This window comes from Vicugna pacos, chromosome 6 (assembly GCF_048564905.1).
Source record: "Vicugna pacos chromosome 6, VicPac4, whole genome shotgun sequence".
NCBI classification, from domain to species: domain Eukaryota; kingdom Metazoa; phylum Chordata; class Mammalia; order Artiodactyla; family Camelidae; genus Vicugna; species Vicugna pacos.
In genome coordinates, this window is record NC_132992.1 from 21,837,666 (window position 1) to 21,854,940 (window position 17,275).

A 17,275-nucleotide genomic window follows, 5' to 3' on the forward strand; every position below is an offset into this window, starting at 1 on the left:
TGTCTAGTTATTTTCACCTTACTCTCTTCCCTACAGAAGGTTGCAGTCTCAGGTAGGCTTGGAGGTGGGTGTTGACCGGGCGGAGCTGTCCAAGTGGCCTGGCCACTTAGCCATGCCTAACGTTCCATCACGTGGGGCCCTGCAGGCCAGAGAGCCAGAGGACTCTGTTAACTCACTGCCAGCAGTATTGACTTCTGTGTGCAGCTCCCTTTAAAGGGTTAGGATATTGTGCCGAGTTTCTACTCACCAGATACTGCCCACTGAACTAAATGGGGGCAGCTTTTGTGATGACTGTTTTATTGTGGCTGAGGGTGTCTGAGTTGGCTCAGAAAAGCATGTCTACAAATGATACACTGATTTTGGCTAAGAAAGCACTACCTTGATAATGTGCATCAAATTCACTCCTGAAAAATTCATGGTTTTTCTACTTTGGCAGTGTGTGCAAAGAGATTCAGGCTCTTTCAGGGGAAGGAGAGGGTACTCAGTGAACCCTCTTGAAGTAGCTTGCAAAATCTGTGCAAACGTGTGTATTTCTTAGAGGAACAGTTCCCAGCTGTCAGAATTCTCCAACCGAAGAAAGGGTAGTAGGTAAGATGCTCTGGGCCTAGAGGGGTTTGCTGTCTGACTTTAGCAAATCTGGTGGGGAGCCTTTACTCACAGTAGGTCCCATCAACACAGAAAGTTAAAATGGGGGTGGGGAGGTCTCACACCACTCTAACCGTTTCTGCCCAGTCAGGCTGTGACACTCCCTACCCCTCAGCTCTTCCTAGTTAATCACTCTGTTAATAAGTTTGCATCTGAACCTTTTTCTTCATCTCTTCATTTTCAAAGGCCTTAATTCTTGTCCTTTAAATCCAATTTATACTATAGCAAGTTCTGGAAGTTCGAATGCCTGGGAACCAAAACAGTTCTAAGAAATGTTCTATCTTTCTGCACCCATCAGGTGTGGTGGAACGAAAGCACTGCCCTGGGAAGCTGAGCCCGGAGGTAAGAAGCAGGTAGTTACTTGAGACACCCAGCTCCATGTGAGGTGGGACAGGCAGGCAAGGGGGCAGGAAAGCCTGAAGCCACAGGGATGCTGGGTTAAAGGCCATTCAGTTAAACTCAGCATGGGCCCAACTCAGAAAACTGCTGGCCTGTGTGGACCTTAAAGGCCTCCTTTAGGCCATCAGTAACATAACAGGAATTACAGACAGGCAGCCAATGAACTTAGTATTTAGGTTCCTTTCCATATACCTGCTCTCTGCTAATTGTCTAAAATAGTGGTTTTCAAAGTGTGGTTTCCAAGCAAACTTATGATCACCCGGGTCTTCCTAGAAATACAAATATGTGGGCCCCTCTCCTGGCCTACTGAGTCAGAAACCCTGGGGCGTAACAAGTCCTTCAGGTGATTCTGACCACAATGATCTCTTGAGAACCACCTGTCTAAACCAAAGTTTGACTTCATCATGGTCGTTTGGAGCCAGGTCCCGGGATTATCCTTAATGCTTCCGCGTTTTGCTGTAAGATCAGCCTCAGTTAATGTTCTCTAGCTTTGCTGACTCACATGCCTGCTGTGGGGCTTCTCTAGGTAGGGGTACGGTCACCTCCGGGCTACTCACGTCTTCAGGTTCCCGTTGCTGGCTCTGCCTCAGAAGTCCCAGAGGTGCACATCTGTTGAGCTTCCTCCCAGGGGACTGTGGTCACCGCTGGGTGTAGCAATGACTGTTCTGGAATCCTCGACTCAAGTTCGTATTAGGGCCATAGGCTGCCACAGTTGGCAACTAACCTGGTTGCCATTTATGTGCAAAGCAGCGCCCAGCTCATGGGAAACCCTCAGTACATACGCGTAAACTATACTTGAAATGGGGCCATGAGCAGTTGCTGCCATCATAATCTCCAGACTGAATTCTGAGCTCAAATGACACACTAAAGCTATCCCAGTCTTCACTGAATAAAAGTACATGTCAGACTTTTACTTTGCAAATGTTCTGACCTTTCCAGTCAGTGGTCTTAGTAAGAGATTTATATGAAAAAAAGATGGGAGTACATAAATAGGGTGTTAAATAAATCAAGTGTCACAAAAAATTGTAACAAGAAAAATAAGTTTAAAAGCAATTAAAAAAAACCTTCAATAATATATAAATAACTTAATCTGAGGTAAGAGAAGAAAATCCTGCAAACACTTTTAGAAAAATAAATCTCTACTGTACAGTAATTTACCTTTTTACCACATCTTGTCAATCCCTGTGTGGTCTCCCTCTTCTGGTGCGCAGAACTGAAACTGAGAATCTTGCCCATCCCTACCACTTACAGGTAACCACAGAGAATATTCAGTGCTCGGGTTCAGCCAGGCTAAGGTACAAGAAAACTGAACCCATTCTCCAGCCCATCCTAGACTAGAAGGGGCGACAGCATCACGTGGAATGCTCGAGAGACCGCTGAAGGCTGGGACCAAGGCTCTGAGTGAGGTAAGGAATGGAACTGAGCTTCCTCCTAACAAGTCACTTACCTCCTCTAGGAGGTCCATCGTCTTCCTTCCTGTCTTCAAAAGACAACTTTCCCTCACTGAAAGACAAGTGAGAGACAACCCCCCACCCCCAGTCCCCTCAAAGAGCTAGGCCCTCGCCCTGACCCCAGCTCCATCCCACGAGCTTCTATGGTGGTCCTCCCACTCCACTGAGCTCTGGGCGATGGCTCTGCCTCAGAGCACTGCTCAGTGCTCCTGACTGGAGCAAAGACCCCAACAAATGTCTTCTCCTGAGAGAGAAAGGAAGAAGGGAGCAAAGCAAAACTTAATAAAGCATCTTGTAAAAATTCAACAAGAAGAAACAATTCTAAATCAGTGTTCTGGTTTGTGCAGCTGTTTTTTTAAACCATTTTTCTGTTTTGGTATTTCCTAGCACTTGTCCCGCCGTGGAGCTGAACGCTGGAGACAGATTCTGAGCAGAGTCTCGGCCGATGGCTGCTTGCTTCCCTCCTAACCCAAGGGCTGCGCTGAACTAAGGAAGCACTGTGTCAGCACCGCAGTCTCCCGGCCCCGCTGGCTGTGAGCAAGTGGCCTGTCTGCCACAGGGTCCCAGAGATGGGAAAGGAAGGGGAGCAATCCAAAACGTGACGGGAGCTTCATTCAGTCTGGATGGCCAGGGCCAGGAGCTCAGATCCCCTTGCTCTGCAGAGGTGCCAGCCGTGTGTGACCAAGAGTACTGACCGGCCTTTGTGGGCAACTCGGGGCTGAGGGCTGGCTGCCCAGTCAGCACAAGCAGGGAGCCTCGGCTCTTCCTGCGTCGAGATACAGAGAGCAACGAGAGCTGCCCCAGCATCTCTGGGGCATCCTGAAGCGCCATCTTGATGGGGAGATGCTAACTACCAAGGAAGGAAGCCAGTCTGGCTATAACCAGCGGCTGCTGTTTGATGAAGGAGCTTAGGAGCTGAGGGGGAAATCCTGGAGCACCGAGTTCTACCTGAAATAAAGCAGAGAGGGAAGAGTTAAAGGTGGAAACAGAGCCGAGAGCACACGCCAGGGCACACTTCAGCCATAAGTAGCCACCCCGGGCTGCTGTGATGGCAGAAGCTCTGAGCTGAACTGCCTACAGCCCTGAGCTCTGCTGTTCAGGTCTAGGCAGAGGCCTCACTTCCCAACGACAAAGGTCAAGTCGGAACTGAGGCTGCTGCTTTGCCTCACAAGGACTCATCTATGTCCTGCGGACCGGGGGAACAGCCGCAGAATGTAGGCCGCCAGGCTCTGGTAATAGCAGCTTTAGAGAAGGGTGATCAATTCTGTCTCATTTCTTCCACTCTGATTCCTCACTGATTTGTGACCCACGAAACCCCCGAGTCTCCAGCTCTCAGGTCACAAGTCTTGGGTACTGAAGGATGTTGAACAGCTAAACAAAAAACTCCCATGGGGCTAGGGTCAGCCGCACAGGGCAGATCACCTGGGCCAGGTAGATGACTCTGGTGACCTCCTTCCCTTCCACAGTGAGGGGCTGCAGGATCCAGGCGCTGGGCAGGATCTCTCCCCGCACCATCTCTCTGCTGGGTCTCGGCATGGATGCATCATACACAGACTGAGCTGCCATGATAGACAGTGGCCCCTGGAAACAAAGTAGTGTGAGTTCCGCCTACGTGATGTGACTCAAACAGGGCCAGGCTCCTGTGCAGTCAGGACCATGGAAGGCAGCACCCAGCCAGCCTTTAAGCACCCCTGCCCCCAAACCCAACTTGCCCTCCTTCTCCTGGAGGACCTGATGCACAAAGACTGCATCTCACAACACACCGGCCCAGGTTCCTCCCTCCATATCTTTACCACTGGCAAGGCAGGCACCTCTTTGGCTTCCACGCAGACACAACAGAAATCCCGTGGCTGCTTCAGTGCACACAGGGCAGTATTGCACACCAAGTACACTGGAGGGGCAGGGATGGGAGAGTCAGGAGGTGCATGGACAGACCTAGTTCTGTCCCGCAATACCCCATCATTCCACGACCCAACACCCCACTGGGCCCAGCCTGAGTGCCTGGCCCCCCGAGAGAGCTGCCTCTGACCCTGCTGCCTCTGTCCCCTGCGCTCACCTAGATTGATGCTGTTGGTCACCCGCTGATGCAGCCTCGCTGTCTGGATGGGTTGGTGGTACAGGGGCCACAGAGTGGGGTCACTCACAGCTGCCCACACATGAGACAGCGGCTGGGACACCACGCCCGCCCCCAGGAAGCCGTGTCGAGTGGAAGAGAACACCTTGTTGTACAGCTGCACCTCCTGCTCCTCACCCTGATGGCTGGGGGAGACACCAAGGGCGGGGGAGAGGAGTTGGGGTGAAAACTGGGGTCTGGGGTCACAGAGGATGAGCTCAGGGTGAGGGACTCAAGGAAGCCACAGTGGAGAAGGGAAAGGAGGAGAGAAGGCCAACAGGGCCACAGGGACAGGACACTGTGCAAAGGGACTTACTTCCAGCCGGCTGCTGCACGGTGGCTGAAGAGGTTGTTCAAGTTATCTGAGCAAGCAGCCATTACCTGGGGACACAGTGACCACACCCAAGTTAGTGGGCTGGGTAGTCCCTCGGGCCAGCGTTTACTGAATTTCCCTTTTGTAAAGATGGAGAGCCGCTGAAGAAGCCTGCGCCTGCCCTGCTCTTTCCCTCTTTCTTCCTCCCCACCCAGCAGTCAGCTACAGGAAACCTCACATCAGCCATAGAGATGTCCACGATGTGCTTGGCCAAATCCCGGTAGGAGGAGGAGGAAGAGGTCCCCAGGCTGGACAAGCTGGACGGAGAACAGCAGCAACTGCCCAGGGAGGCTCTGCGGCCTGCAATGAATAAGGTGGAGGCTCTGAGACGGCATGAGCATCGGGGCCTCGGGACAGCAACGGCCTCCTGAGGGACAGTGACTCCCTAGGCTCTAGCAGACCTTAGCCCCCAAGGTTCTCATACTCACTGTAGGCTAAGCTTTTCCAGGCAGACCCAGCCAGATTCAGGTGACTGTTCCTCACTGCAGAGCGGCCTCGCACATCCCCCATCCAGGAGTCTCTGGAATCTGGCAAGTTTGTGTCCACCTGCCAAAGAGAAGATGCTCAGGACCAGAGCAGAGAGAAGGAGAAAGCAGAGCAACAGAAGGCCAGTGCAGGGCTGCCTCCTCGGCCTCTGAGCTGCACCAACAGTTTCCAACGTAAAGGCTCAAGTGAAAGGAGCTTCCCCACTGGAATTACAGGGCACTGGATGCTCCTGAGAAGTCAGTCAACAGCAACAGAATCCAGTCCCTACAGGGTTTCCTTGCCCTTCAAGCCATACATTCAAAGGTTGCTTGTAGGAGAGTTCCAACAGGGATCAGAACAAACTGGTGCCTGAGAAGACAGCGTACTGGTGTCAATGGATGAGAGGCCCTCTGTGCCACTGCAGCAACAGGAATGAGGCCAGTGCTGGAGCTGTGTTTAGCGTGGGTAGCAAACAGCCCAAGTGGGAGGTGGGATAGGGAAGAAAAGCGATGGGCTGTGAGAAGTCTGACCCTTGGCCGCGGCCCCAGGTACAGCAGCTAAGCCAAAGGTCCTAATTTGGGAACAGATGGAGATGATCCTCTGGATCTACAATACAGTCACCCCATCTTTACCTTTACCAGCTCCCCACTGACATGATCTTTGACCTCTGCTTGATCTAACAGGCACGCACCATCCTACTTCTATCATCAGTTCCTAACCTAGTGCTACTTTAAAGACAAGAAGAGGTGAACAAAGACATTCTGTCTCCATCCTTGCTTCCTGACTTCTGCTGCAACATACAAGCGGTCTCTCCTACTTTAGGCAGATTGAGATTTCGTGTCATCTTCTTAAGAACTTTCGCTGCTGATGACCTCTTCACTTACTGCTTCCAGCTCTCTCTCTTCACTAGATTCTTCATATCAGCATTTAAGCCTGCAAACATTTCTCCGACCTTTAAAAACCTTTCTCTAGAGGTATCCTTGCTCTCCCGTCCTTTACAGATAAACTTGAAATGACTGTCACCATTTGCCTTCTCCCACCTTCTACACCCTTCTGAACCCACTCGAATCTAGCCTTTGCTAGATCCATCCAGCTGGTGAACAGGTCCAAGTCTTCCTCTTGCTTTTCACTTGAGATACTTGCATCCTGAATCCCTGGGATCCTGGCTTCCTATCTCTCCAGGTGCTCCTTCCCAGTTTCCCTTGTTGGCTCATCCTCCCCAAACATAAGTTGATATATTGGGATTCTTTCAAGACTCAGGCTTAGCCCTCTTTTCTCACCCTATAATATACTCCTAGCCTGTCTGTTTCCAGGGCTACATGGATGACTTCCAAACATAAATATGTGCAGATTAATCAATAAATATTACTGAGACAATAGGGTCACCATCTGAAGAGAAGGTTACATCAAACCCATTTCATATATCACGCCAAAATAAATTATTTATGCTTTATGGCTCAAAAATACACAGGATGGGGGAGAATTTAATATTACGAGAAAAAAAGTTTTTTCAGTGATCTCATGATGAAGAAGTGCCTTCCTAAACAGGCCACAAAATCCAGAGACCATAAAAGAAAAGACTGATAAAAACTAAATAACATAGCGTAAAATAAAAACAAACTAGGAAAAAACACTGACCTTTCAAATGACAGAAGGATAATTTTCAAGGGGTGGGTATAGCTCAGTGGTAGAATGCATGCGCAAGGTCCTGGGTTCAATCCCCAGTAACTCCATTTAAAAAAATAAATAAACCTAAAATTATCTCCCCATATTAAAATTTTTTTCATTAAAAAAATCAAAACCAAAAAAAATTTTTAAACAAACAAAAAGGGTAATTTTCCTAATATAAAGAAAGGCCTCCAAAAACAAAAGAACAACCTAACAGAGTAGACCCAGTACACTGGCAGGCAGAGCAAAAAGACCAAAGGACCAGAAATATCTGAAAAGGCATTCAATCTCAGGCACAAGAGAACTGCAAATTAAAACTAAAATAAAATCTGTTTTATGCCTGTCAGATTGGCAAAGATTGAAGGGAAAAACCCTTAATAAACACTCTGTTAAGCTGAGTATGGGTAAGTAGGCACTGTTATATATTGTTATTTGAAAGTGTAAATAGGTATATTTTGGAAATATTTATCAGACATTTTAAATTAAACATGCACATATCCTTTGACCTAGCACTCCTACTTCTAGGAATTTAACCTATCTTTCATTTAAGTGGAAATAAAACATTTTCAAATATGAACTCAGAGAACCTAGAGAGTATAGTACCCTTGAGTCTTTCTGGAAGAAATTGTAAGAGGAAGAATGACCAGGGTGGAAAAAAGAATGCATGCCAAAGAACTGCAAATGAGCAGAGTCCATTTAACCAGCACTAGAACTCGAATGCAAACACCATAAGCAGTGCAGAAATTCTGTAATAAAAGGTAAAGAGAAAAAAGGAGAGAAGGTGGAAATGCACTGATCTCCTTATGCTCTATAGTCAGGGTGAAAAGAAAACTGCTTAATCAGGCCATTAAGACTATTTATAGCATGCACGAGATCCTGGGTTCAATCACCAGTGCCTCCATCCAAAAAATAAACAAATAGACCAAATCACCTGCCCCCCAAAACAAAAAACAAAACAAAAACAAAAAAGAAAGATTATTTAAAGATATACAAGTGATCATGAAAAGGAAAAAAAAAAAAGACTTCCAAATTATTGGAAAGAAGACACATATACACCCCCAAAGGAGAGAAAATACAGACCACAAATGAAGATAAAACAAGATTTTTAGAAGCCCATGGAAAATTCATGACTAAAATATCCCTCAAATATAAAAAATAGTAACTATACTTTCTCTGAAATCATACATTCCCTCAACACATGGCAAACAAACTTAAAATTTAATAACAAAATCAGAAAACACAAGGGACTTTCTACCAAAAAAGTTTTTAAAAGTTCTTAACAACAATTGGGTAAGGAAGAAATACAAACTGAAATTACAAAATTACCATTAAACAAAGGTAATAAAAAGTATATATCACAACTTGTAGAATACAACTAAAGCATTCTTGGAGGGAAATTTTAAACTTTAGATATTTACATCTAAGAAAAATAAAAACAAATGAATTAATATTGTGAACAACTGAATGTCAACAAATGAGATAACTTAGATGAACCAAATTCCTAGAAGACACAAACTACCAAAACTGACTCAAGATGAAATGGAAAATCTGAATAGACATTTAGCAAGTAAATTTAGTAAGAAAGGTTTAGTAATAAATTTAGTAATAAAAAAACATTCCCACAAAAGAAAAAAGATGGGATAGCTTCATTAGTGAAATACATTTCTTCCAAAAAATAGAGGAGGGAAAACTTCTCAACTCATGAGGCCAGATTACCCTGATACAAAAAAAAAAAAAAAAAAACAGACAAAGACATCACAAGGAAAGTACAGACCAATATCCCTTATGCATACAGACACAAAAATCCTCAGCAAACTACTAGTAAACTGAATCCAGCAACATAAAGAGGATATACACCATGACCAAGTGGGATTTTTCCCAAGAATACCAGGTTAGTTCAACACAGAAAAATCAATATAATACACTGTATTAATAGAGTGAAGCAGAACACCCTCATGATCATCTCAGTAGATACAGAAAAAAATATTTAAATAAATCCAGTATTTTCATGATAAAAACACTCAATAAGCTAGGACTAGAAGGAAATTTCCTCAATTTGATAACGATTATCTGGGGGGAGGGTGTAGCTCAAGTGGTAGAGCACACGCTTAACGTGCATCCAGGTCCTGGGTTCAAGCCCCAGTTCCCCCATTAAAATAAATAAATAAGTAAACCTAATCACCTCCCCCGCCCAAAAAAAATCACACTGATAACGATTATCTATGGAAAACCCACAGTTAACATACTTCATTGTAAAAAATCTGGATGGTTTTCTCCTGAAGTCAGTAACAAGACAAGGCTGTCTGCTCTTACCACTTCTATTTACCATGGTGCTCGAGATTCTAGACAGGGCAATTAGGCAAGAAAACATCAACAACAGCAACAAAAAGATAGATAATATGACCCTGTGTATAGAATACCCTAAGGAGTCTAAAAAACTATTAACTAATAAGCGAGTTCAGCAAGAGTTCAGGAGACAAGATCAATACACAAAATCAATTGTATTTCTGCATAGTAGCAATGAACAAACCAAAAATGAAATTAAGAAAATAAGCCCACTTACAATAGCATCAAAAAGAATACTCAGGAATAAATTCAACAGAACAAATGCAAAATTTATACTCTGACAACTATGAAACATTGTTGAAAATAAAGACCTGAATACATGGAAAGGTATCCCATGTTCGTGGATCAAAAATCTTAATATTGTTAAGATGGTAACCTGCCCCAAACTGATCTACAGGTTCAATGCACTCTCAAAATCCCAGATGACTTATTTTCAGAAGTTGACAAATTTATCCCTAAAATTCAAATGCAAAGTCAAAGGACCCAGAATAGCCAAAACAATCTTGAAAAAAACAAAGCTGGAGGACATATTCACAATCTACTATAAGCCTAAACAGTTATCAAGACAGTGTGGTATTGGCATAAGGATAGACACATAATTCAATGGAATAGAACTGAGTCCAGAAATCAGTCCACACATTGATGGTCAGTTAATCTTTCACAAGGGCGCCAAGACAATTCAGTGGGAGAAAAGAACAGCTGTTTGAACAAACGGTACTGGGACCACTGGATATCCACAAGCCAAACAATGAAATGTGATCCCTAATTCTCAATATAGATACAAAAATTGATTTAAAATGGATCAAAAAGAAAAAAAGGACACTAAAAAAGAAAAAAGAGGACACTAATGAACTCATCTATAAAACAGAAACAGACTTGCATAGTAAACAATCTTATGGTTACTGGGGGAAAGGGGATGGGAAGGGATAAGTTTGGGAGTTTGAGATTTGCAAATGTTAACCACTATATACGAAAACAGATCAAAAAAACAAATTTCTTCTGTATAGCACAGGGACCTATATTCAATTTCTTGTAATAACCTTTAGTGAAATAATATGAAAACAAATATATGTATGTATATGCATGACTGGGATGTCATGCTGTACATCAAAAATTTAAAAAAACAGAGAATATAAAAATTTTAAAAAAATGGATCAAAGACTCAAATGTAGGAACTAAAATTATATAGCTACTAAAAGAAAATATAGGGGCATAATCTTTGTGACCTTGGATTAGGCAATAGTTTCTTAGATATGAAACCAAAAGCACAAGCAACAAAAGAAAAAATAGACACAATCAACATTCATAACTTTTGTGCTTCAAATGACACCATGAAGAAAGTTCAAAGACAGAGACGGAATTTGTACTAGAATAAAGAACTCTTTAACTTAATAATAAAAAGACAAATAACCCAATTAGAAAATTGACAAAAGATCTGAAAAGACATTTCTCTAAGAAAAAGTTATAAATGGCTAATAAGCACATGAAAAGATGCTCAACACCACTAACCATCAGAATCAAAATGACAGTGAGGTACCACTTGACATCCACTGGGATGAATATAATTAAAAAGATGAATAATAACAAGTGCTGGCCAGGATGTGGAGAAATATACTGTTCATACAATGCTGATGGGACTGTAGAATAGTGTGGCCACCTTGAAAAAGAGTTGGGCAGGAGGGAAGGTATAGCTGAAGGGGAAGAGCGCATGCTTAGCATGCACGAGGTCCTGGGTTCAATCCCCGATACTGCCATTAAACAAACAAACCAACCTAATTACCTCCCTTCCCTCCAAGTAATAATAAAATAAATAAAATTTATAAAAAGCAAGAGTTGGGCAGTTCTTCAACGGTGAAATAGAGTTACTCTATGATCTCAATCCAACTCCAAGGTAAATACCCAAGAGAAGTGAAAGTGTGTGCACACAAAAACTTGTACATTAATGTTCACAGCAGCATTATAGGCAAAAAGTGGAAACCTAAATGTCCATCACCTGATGAACAGGCAAATAAATGTGACAGTCACACAATGTGATATTATTGGCCATAAAAAGGAATGAAATTCTGATACATGCTACAATGTGGATGAACCCCTGCTGTGGGGTGAATTACTGTCCTCCAAAAAAGATATGCTGAGGCCCCACCCCCTCCTATCTCTAACTTTATTTAGAAATACGGTTTTCCCAGATGTAATCAAGTTAAGGTGAGGTCCTACTGGATTAGAGTGGGCCCTACATCCAATGACTGGTGTCCTTATAAGAAGTCCCATGAAGACACAGGGACACAGAGACACCTGGGGAGAAGCCAAGTGATGCCAGAGGCAGAGGCTGGAATGATACAGTTACAAGCCAAGGAATGCCAAGGATCACTTGCAATCACTAGAAATTGCAGAGAGGCATGAACAGATTCTTCCCTCAGTTTTCAAAGGGAACATGGCCCTGTCAACACCACAATTTCAGACTTCTAGGCCCCAAAACTATGAGAGAATAAATTTCAGTTGTTTTGCACTACTGTTTATGGTAATTTGTTATAGCAACCCTAGGACATTAATACAACCCCAGAAATATTATGACTGAAAGAAGCCAGTCACAAAGGACCATATATTATATGAGTCCATTTATATGAAATGTCCAGAATAGGCAAATCCACAGAGGAAGAAGGTAAGTAGATTAGTGGTTTACACAGGGTTGGGGATGGTGGGTTTGGGGAGTAACAACTAAGGGGCATGGGGTTCCTTTTTGGAGTAATAAAAATATTCCAGGGGGAAGGGTATAGCTCAGTGGTAGAGCACATGCTTAGTATGCAAAAGGTCCTGCATTCAATCCCCAGTACCTCCATTAATTAAAATAAAATATAATAAAATAAAAAATAATAAATAAAACAAATAAAATAAAAATAAAATAAAAAATAAAAAATAAAGTATAAAATAAATAAAATAAAAATAAAATAAAAAATAAAATAAAATAAATTAAATTAAAAAATAAAATAGAATAAAAAATAAAAAAAATAAAAAAATAAAATAAAAAAATAAAATATAAAATAAAATAAAATAATAAAATAAACAAGCCTAATTACCTACCCCTCAAAACAAAACAAAAAAATAAAATATTCAAAACTGATTGTGTTGATAGATATACAACTCTGTGAATACACTAAAAGCTGATAAATCATAACAACAATAATGTAATAAATGAATTAAAGTAAGGAAGTACTCAAAAAAGGATGGGCACGTTAAAATGGCACAGGACCCAATCTGAAAGAATTCCAAACGAGATCTGGAGCAATCTGAGCAATGAAATTAATAATGATAGTATTGGATTATAATCCTAGGATAATGTATTTATGAGTCCAAACTGAACAAAATAAATAACTGAAGAAATCTAACCAGGGAGAGATGGGATAACACGTCCTTCTAGAAAAATCCCAATTAATAAGTGTAGAAGGAATGATGGAAATACAAAATTGCCATTAAAAAACCCACAGTAATAATTTTTTCAGGCAAGATATACCAATGGATGCAAAAATAAGTAGGCAAAATTTCCAGGAAAAATAGGATATTTGCATAGTCTCAAAGTATCTCTCCCAAGATGTTTACTAATTATAAAGGGAAAAATATTAGCTTTCAGTGGAGCTGTCCCAGCCACCACTGTAACTTCAAGGTTAACATCACTAATAAGACATGACAGTATCACATATTCTCTGATATGATGCATCGAGGATAAGGCATTGCACGGGACATACTTACACTATGACACTATTTGTTTTTTCTCCGAAATTCTAATTTAGCTGGTATCCTGCATTTTGCTTTGCTAATCTGGCAACCCCAATTGAGGAAGATACATTGTTTCCCTGGTATTCTTGCCAAAAATGCACAAGCACAATCTAATCATAAGAAAACAGCAAACATAATTCTACAAAATTACTGACCATAAGACAAGGGAAGACTAAGAAATTATCACTGAAAAAGGAAGTAATTATTTTAAAAAGCACAAGTTAACAAGTTAGAATAAAAACTGAGTCCGGAAGAGAGGGAAAATCTAAACCAGGGTTGGCAAGCTTTTTTTCTGTAAAGCGTATATATGGTAAGCATTTAAGGCTTTGTGGACCATTTGAATAGATGGAACTACTCACCTCTGCGGCTATGGCATGAAAGCAGCCACAGACAACACACACACACGGATGCGTGCGGCTACATTCCAGTAAAGCATCATTCACAAAAGCAGGCGGTGGGCCAGATGTGGCCAGAGGGGTTTGCCAACCCCTGACCTCAACAGACCACTTTCCCCAGGAGAAATTTTCCAAAGAACGAACCCTCCCAAACATCAGGCCTTCTCAGTTTCACAGGATAATTACACCCCATTTCCAAAGATTAGGTAGGTAATTTAAAAAAAAATTTTAACCTCAAATCCCTAATTTCCCTCTCCGACTCACCTTAAATCATTCTCAGTAAAAAAGGGTATGTCTTCTTGTGTGTATGTGTTCTTGCAAAAGGATTATTTTGTGTGCCTATCGTTTTCATTTACACAAACAGTAACATGTTTTCACTCAGTACTCTCCTTAATTATTCCTCCAATCTGTGGATGCTGACTCTTACACTGTATTCCATGTGTGCATCCACCACAGTTTACACATCCATTCTCTCACTGATGGATTCTCTAAATGGCTTCCAACTCTACCACTTCAAATAATGCTTTCATAAATAACTTCATGTCTTCTTGGGTGGGTGAGAGGGAAGGATTAGGCAGATGGGGGACAGGAATGGCTATTTCCCTGGATACCTTTATAGATGAATGTATTTCTTGCCTTTTCTACTACATGAATATATAATCTATACAAAACAGTACGTTTAAAAATATGCAATAAAAGAGAAAAAGGAAACATTATTCAATTGTTAAAAAGAACAAGTCAGCACTAGACTTACTGACATGAAATGATATCCCAAAAATATTTTTAAGGAAAAAAGCAAAGGGACAAAATAGGTACAGTATGCTTCCACTTAGGAGCTTTACAAAAAGATACACACATTCTTACAAGATATACATATTCTTACAGACACACAGGCTATCTCTAGAAATACACGCCAAACTAGGATGGATGATTGCTTCTGAGGAGACAAAAAGGAGACTGAAAGATGCATTTGACATTGTATGTCTTTTCCTACTGGTTCAGTACTATTATTTTTTTAACTGAAGTTTTGCTTACAAAAATAATTTCAAATTTTATATCCCCAGCCAGATCTTACCTCTGAGCTCCAGATCTGGATCCCAACTGCCTGAATTCCAACTGCTCTCCTGCATTTCTCACAAGCACTTTCAACCCAGTAAATACAAGACTAGACTTGTGATCTTCCTCTCAAAAACTTGCCGCCTTCAGGGCTCCTTGCCCCTTGGACATCATCAGCCTCTAGAGCCCAAAGTGCATGTGGTTCCCGACGCCTCCTTCTCCCCGCCTCCAACATCCGATCCACCACCGCATCCCGTGGATGCGGACACATCCACGTCTGCTCATCCACGGGGGCAGGGCCCTACCCTCACTCGGCTTTGCCAAAGTCGAGCGCAGGTCTGTCCCTCTCCGCTGCTCCTGCCCCTTCTCTGGCCATCTCGTCATTCTCCTCCTGCCGCTAAAAAGCTTGTCAGCAGCTTTGGGGAAGTAATATGATCAGAAGAATTAGAGAGCAGCCAGAATTCTCAGTAGAATAGACGTGACCTTGCCTTTTCTAGTCCTTTCTCGTGTGATTCTCCTGTCTCACTCTTTACATTCCAGCCACACAAACCTTCTTTCAGTTCCTCAAACACCTTCTCCCTCAAAGCCTCACTTGCTGGGCCCTCTGCCTGGAAGGCTCTTCTGCCCGCTATGTATATCCCAACACCAACTTTTACTGAGTTAACTACCTCTCAACCTTCCAATCTCAGGTTAAACACTCTCTTCAGAGCGCCTGTGCTGACCCTACAGACTGGGCCAGGTCCCCCATTTCATGCTAGCTTAGCACCCCTTCTTCACAGAACTCACTGTAACAATAATGAAATAATCATAAAATAAGCCGTTTAATATTTATCCCTCTAATAATGTGTTTAAGGACATGAACAGTTTTGCTCAGTGCCTAAGATAGTGCCTGTGAAATAAACACTTGTTGAATGAATGAATAAACAGGGAGAGGGAGACAAAAACCACAGGGAAGACCAAAGGCCATCGTGCAAGAGACTGACTCATGTCAGCAGTGGCCTCCGGGAGGTAGAACCTCCTCCCAAACTCTTGCCACAGTGGTCCTGGCACCTGGTTCGTGTCTCACATGTGCCTACTCACCACACTGTCTGGGGACTGGAGATGGCCTGGCAAGGCTGGGCTGCTGTTGTAGCCAGAGGTGACACCAGAGGAGAGGCTTCCATCGGAGCTGGTGCACCGGGAGCTGGAGGTAGCCAGGGTATTAAGCTTTTCCTCTTCCTGGGAAGGACAGATCACTGTCAGCCAGCCTCAGGTGCACCCTCACCACCCACGACTCATCACCCTGGAAAACACCCCTTCTCATCTCCCCAGCTCTCATCCCCTCCCAGTGCCTCTTGCCTCAGCCTTACTCCCTCAGGCCTCCCCTACCTCCCACCCCAACTATATAGCAAAGCTGCCTCCTCCCAGACCCTGGCCCAGGAACAGGAGCTGGTCTGATGAGGATGATGGATGATGTGGAAAGAGCACAGCTCTGAGCTGGCACTAGGGTTCTGATGCCCCCTCCAAATGCTACGTTCTAAGACTCAGAGGCAGCCCCAGTGATGGCAGACCCAGTCAGAGGTCTGGCCCAGCTCCAGGCCTACCCTGAAATCAGAGGCTTGCCCCCTTCCCACCCTCAGCAGCTGGGAGATGATCTGCTGGCGGATTCGCAGCTTTTCCTGTTCAGTCCGCTCCCGCAGTCGGTCCCGGGCCCGGGCAATCTCCACCTTGGCCTCCTCGCGGGCCCGCTGGTATTCTTGTAGCATCAGCTCTATGTCAGAGGGCGGGTGAGCAGACCTTGACGCTGACCCTGGGCTCCTGGGGAAAACCATAGGGGTGGAGAGATGCCTTCTAACGAGGTGGGTGGGTGATGGCCCTGGCCTGCTCACCCCGGGTCGGCTCAACACCACTCTCTTGAAGGACCCACCCTCTCTCTGCCCAGAGGGTCATGTTTGGTTTTACATCCATCCCGAGGCTCAGGCCTAAGTATAACATAGCACATCACACGCCCTCTGCCCAGCCATCTCCCCACTGCTCCCTCCCAACATCCTCCTTTCCCTTTGCCTCAGTCTCCACAACCGCCTCCGACTGTCCACAGGCATGTTAGGACCCAGCCCTGGAATCGCTCCTGGTGAAGGAAGCTGCAGCCTCTGTTCTGCAGGACGCTAAAATCCAGGTCCTGCTCCCCACGACGCTCTCGCCCCACGCAGAGCCTGCTCCCCGCGGGGTCCGGGGTCCCCATACCTGGTGGTCTCCACAACATCCCTCCTCAGCTGCTGCAGGTATTCTCGGCGCCTGCTGGGTAAGCCCAGGTCCCGGGTGGGGAGATCCCGGCTAGACGGGAAGCTCAGCTGTTTCTGAGGGCTGAGGCTTCGCGCCCGGCGGAAGTTCTGAAGTCGCTCAGCTCGTTCTCTCCGGAGGTTCTCCAGGGTTTGTTTTGGCCTGAGAATAAACGTGACTGAGTCGCTGAAGCTGGCCCTGAATGCCCTTCTCCTTAAGATCTATCTCTGACCAATGGCAGATCCAGGGCTGAGGGAACAGCCAGCTGTTAGCCTTCTGGGTTCTTTTTCTTCTCCACACCCTCCTCCCTTGCCGCCCACTCCAGGCTAGGGGC

General features: G+C 44.2%; 1 protein-coding gene and 1 long non-coding RNA gene across 2 annotated transcripts in view; one reads left to right on the forward strand and one right to left on the reverse strand.

Annotated features, from left to right (window-relative positions):
• The first annotated feature begins 838 nt into the window (after positions 1-838).
• LOC140696818 (uncharacterized) lies at positions 839-2,992 on the forward strand. Its single transcript, XR_012073358.1, has 3 exons — positions 839-987; positions 2,296-2,450; positions 2,883-2,992. It is a non-coding gene; the product is annotated as an uncharacterized lncRNA (long non-coding RNA).
• Positions 2,828-17,275, reverse strand: part of STARD9 (StAR related lipid transfer domain containing 9) — a 108,592-nt gene continuing 94,144 nt past the window's right edge. The window contains 10 exon segments of the mRNA XM_031672886.2: positions 2,828-3,443; positions 3,918-4,076; positions 4,307-4,386; positions 4,552-4,754; positions 4,925-4,989; positions 5,160-5,281; positions 5,410-5,527; positions 15,763-15,900; positions 16,296-16,479; positions 16,906-17,103. Of these exon segments, the coding sequence (XP_031528746.2) occupies positions 3,342-3,443; positions 3,918-4,076; positions 4,307-4,386; positions 4,552-4,754; positions 4,925-4,989; positions 5,160-5,281; positions 5,410-5,527; positions 15,763-15,900; positions 16,296-16,479; positions 16,906-17,103 (1,369 nt within the window). The 3' untranslated portion in view covers positions 2,828-3,341.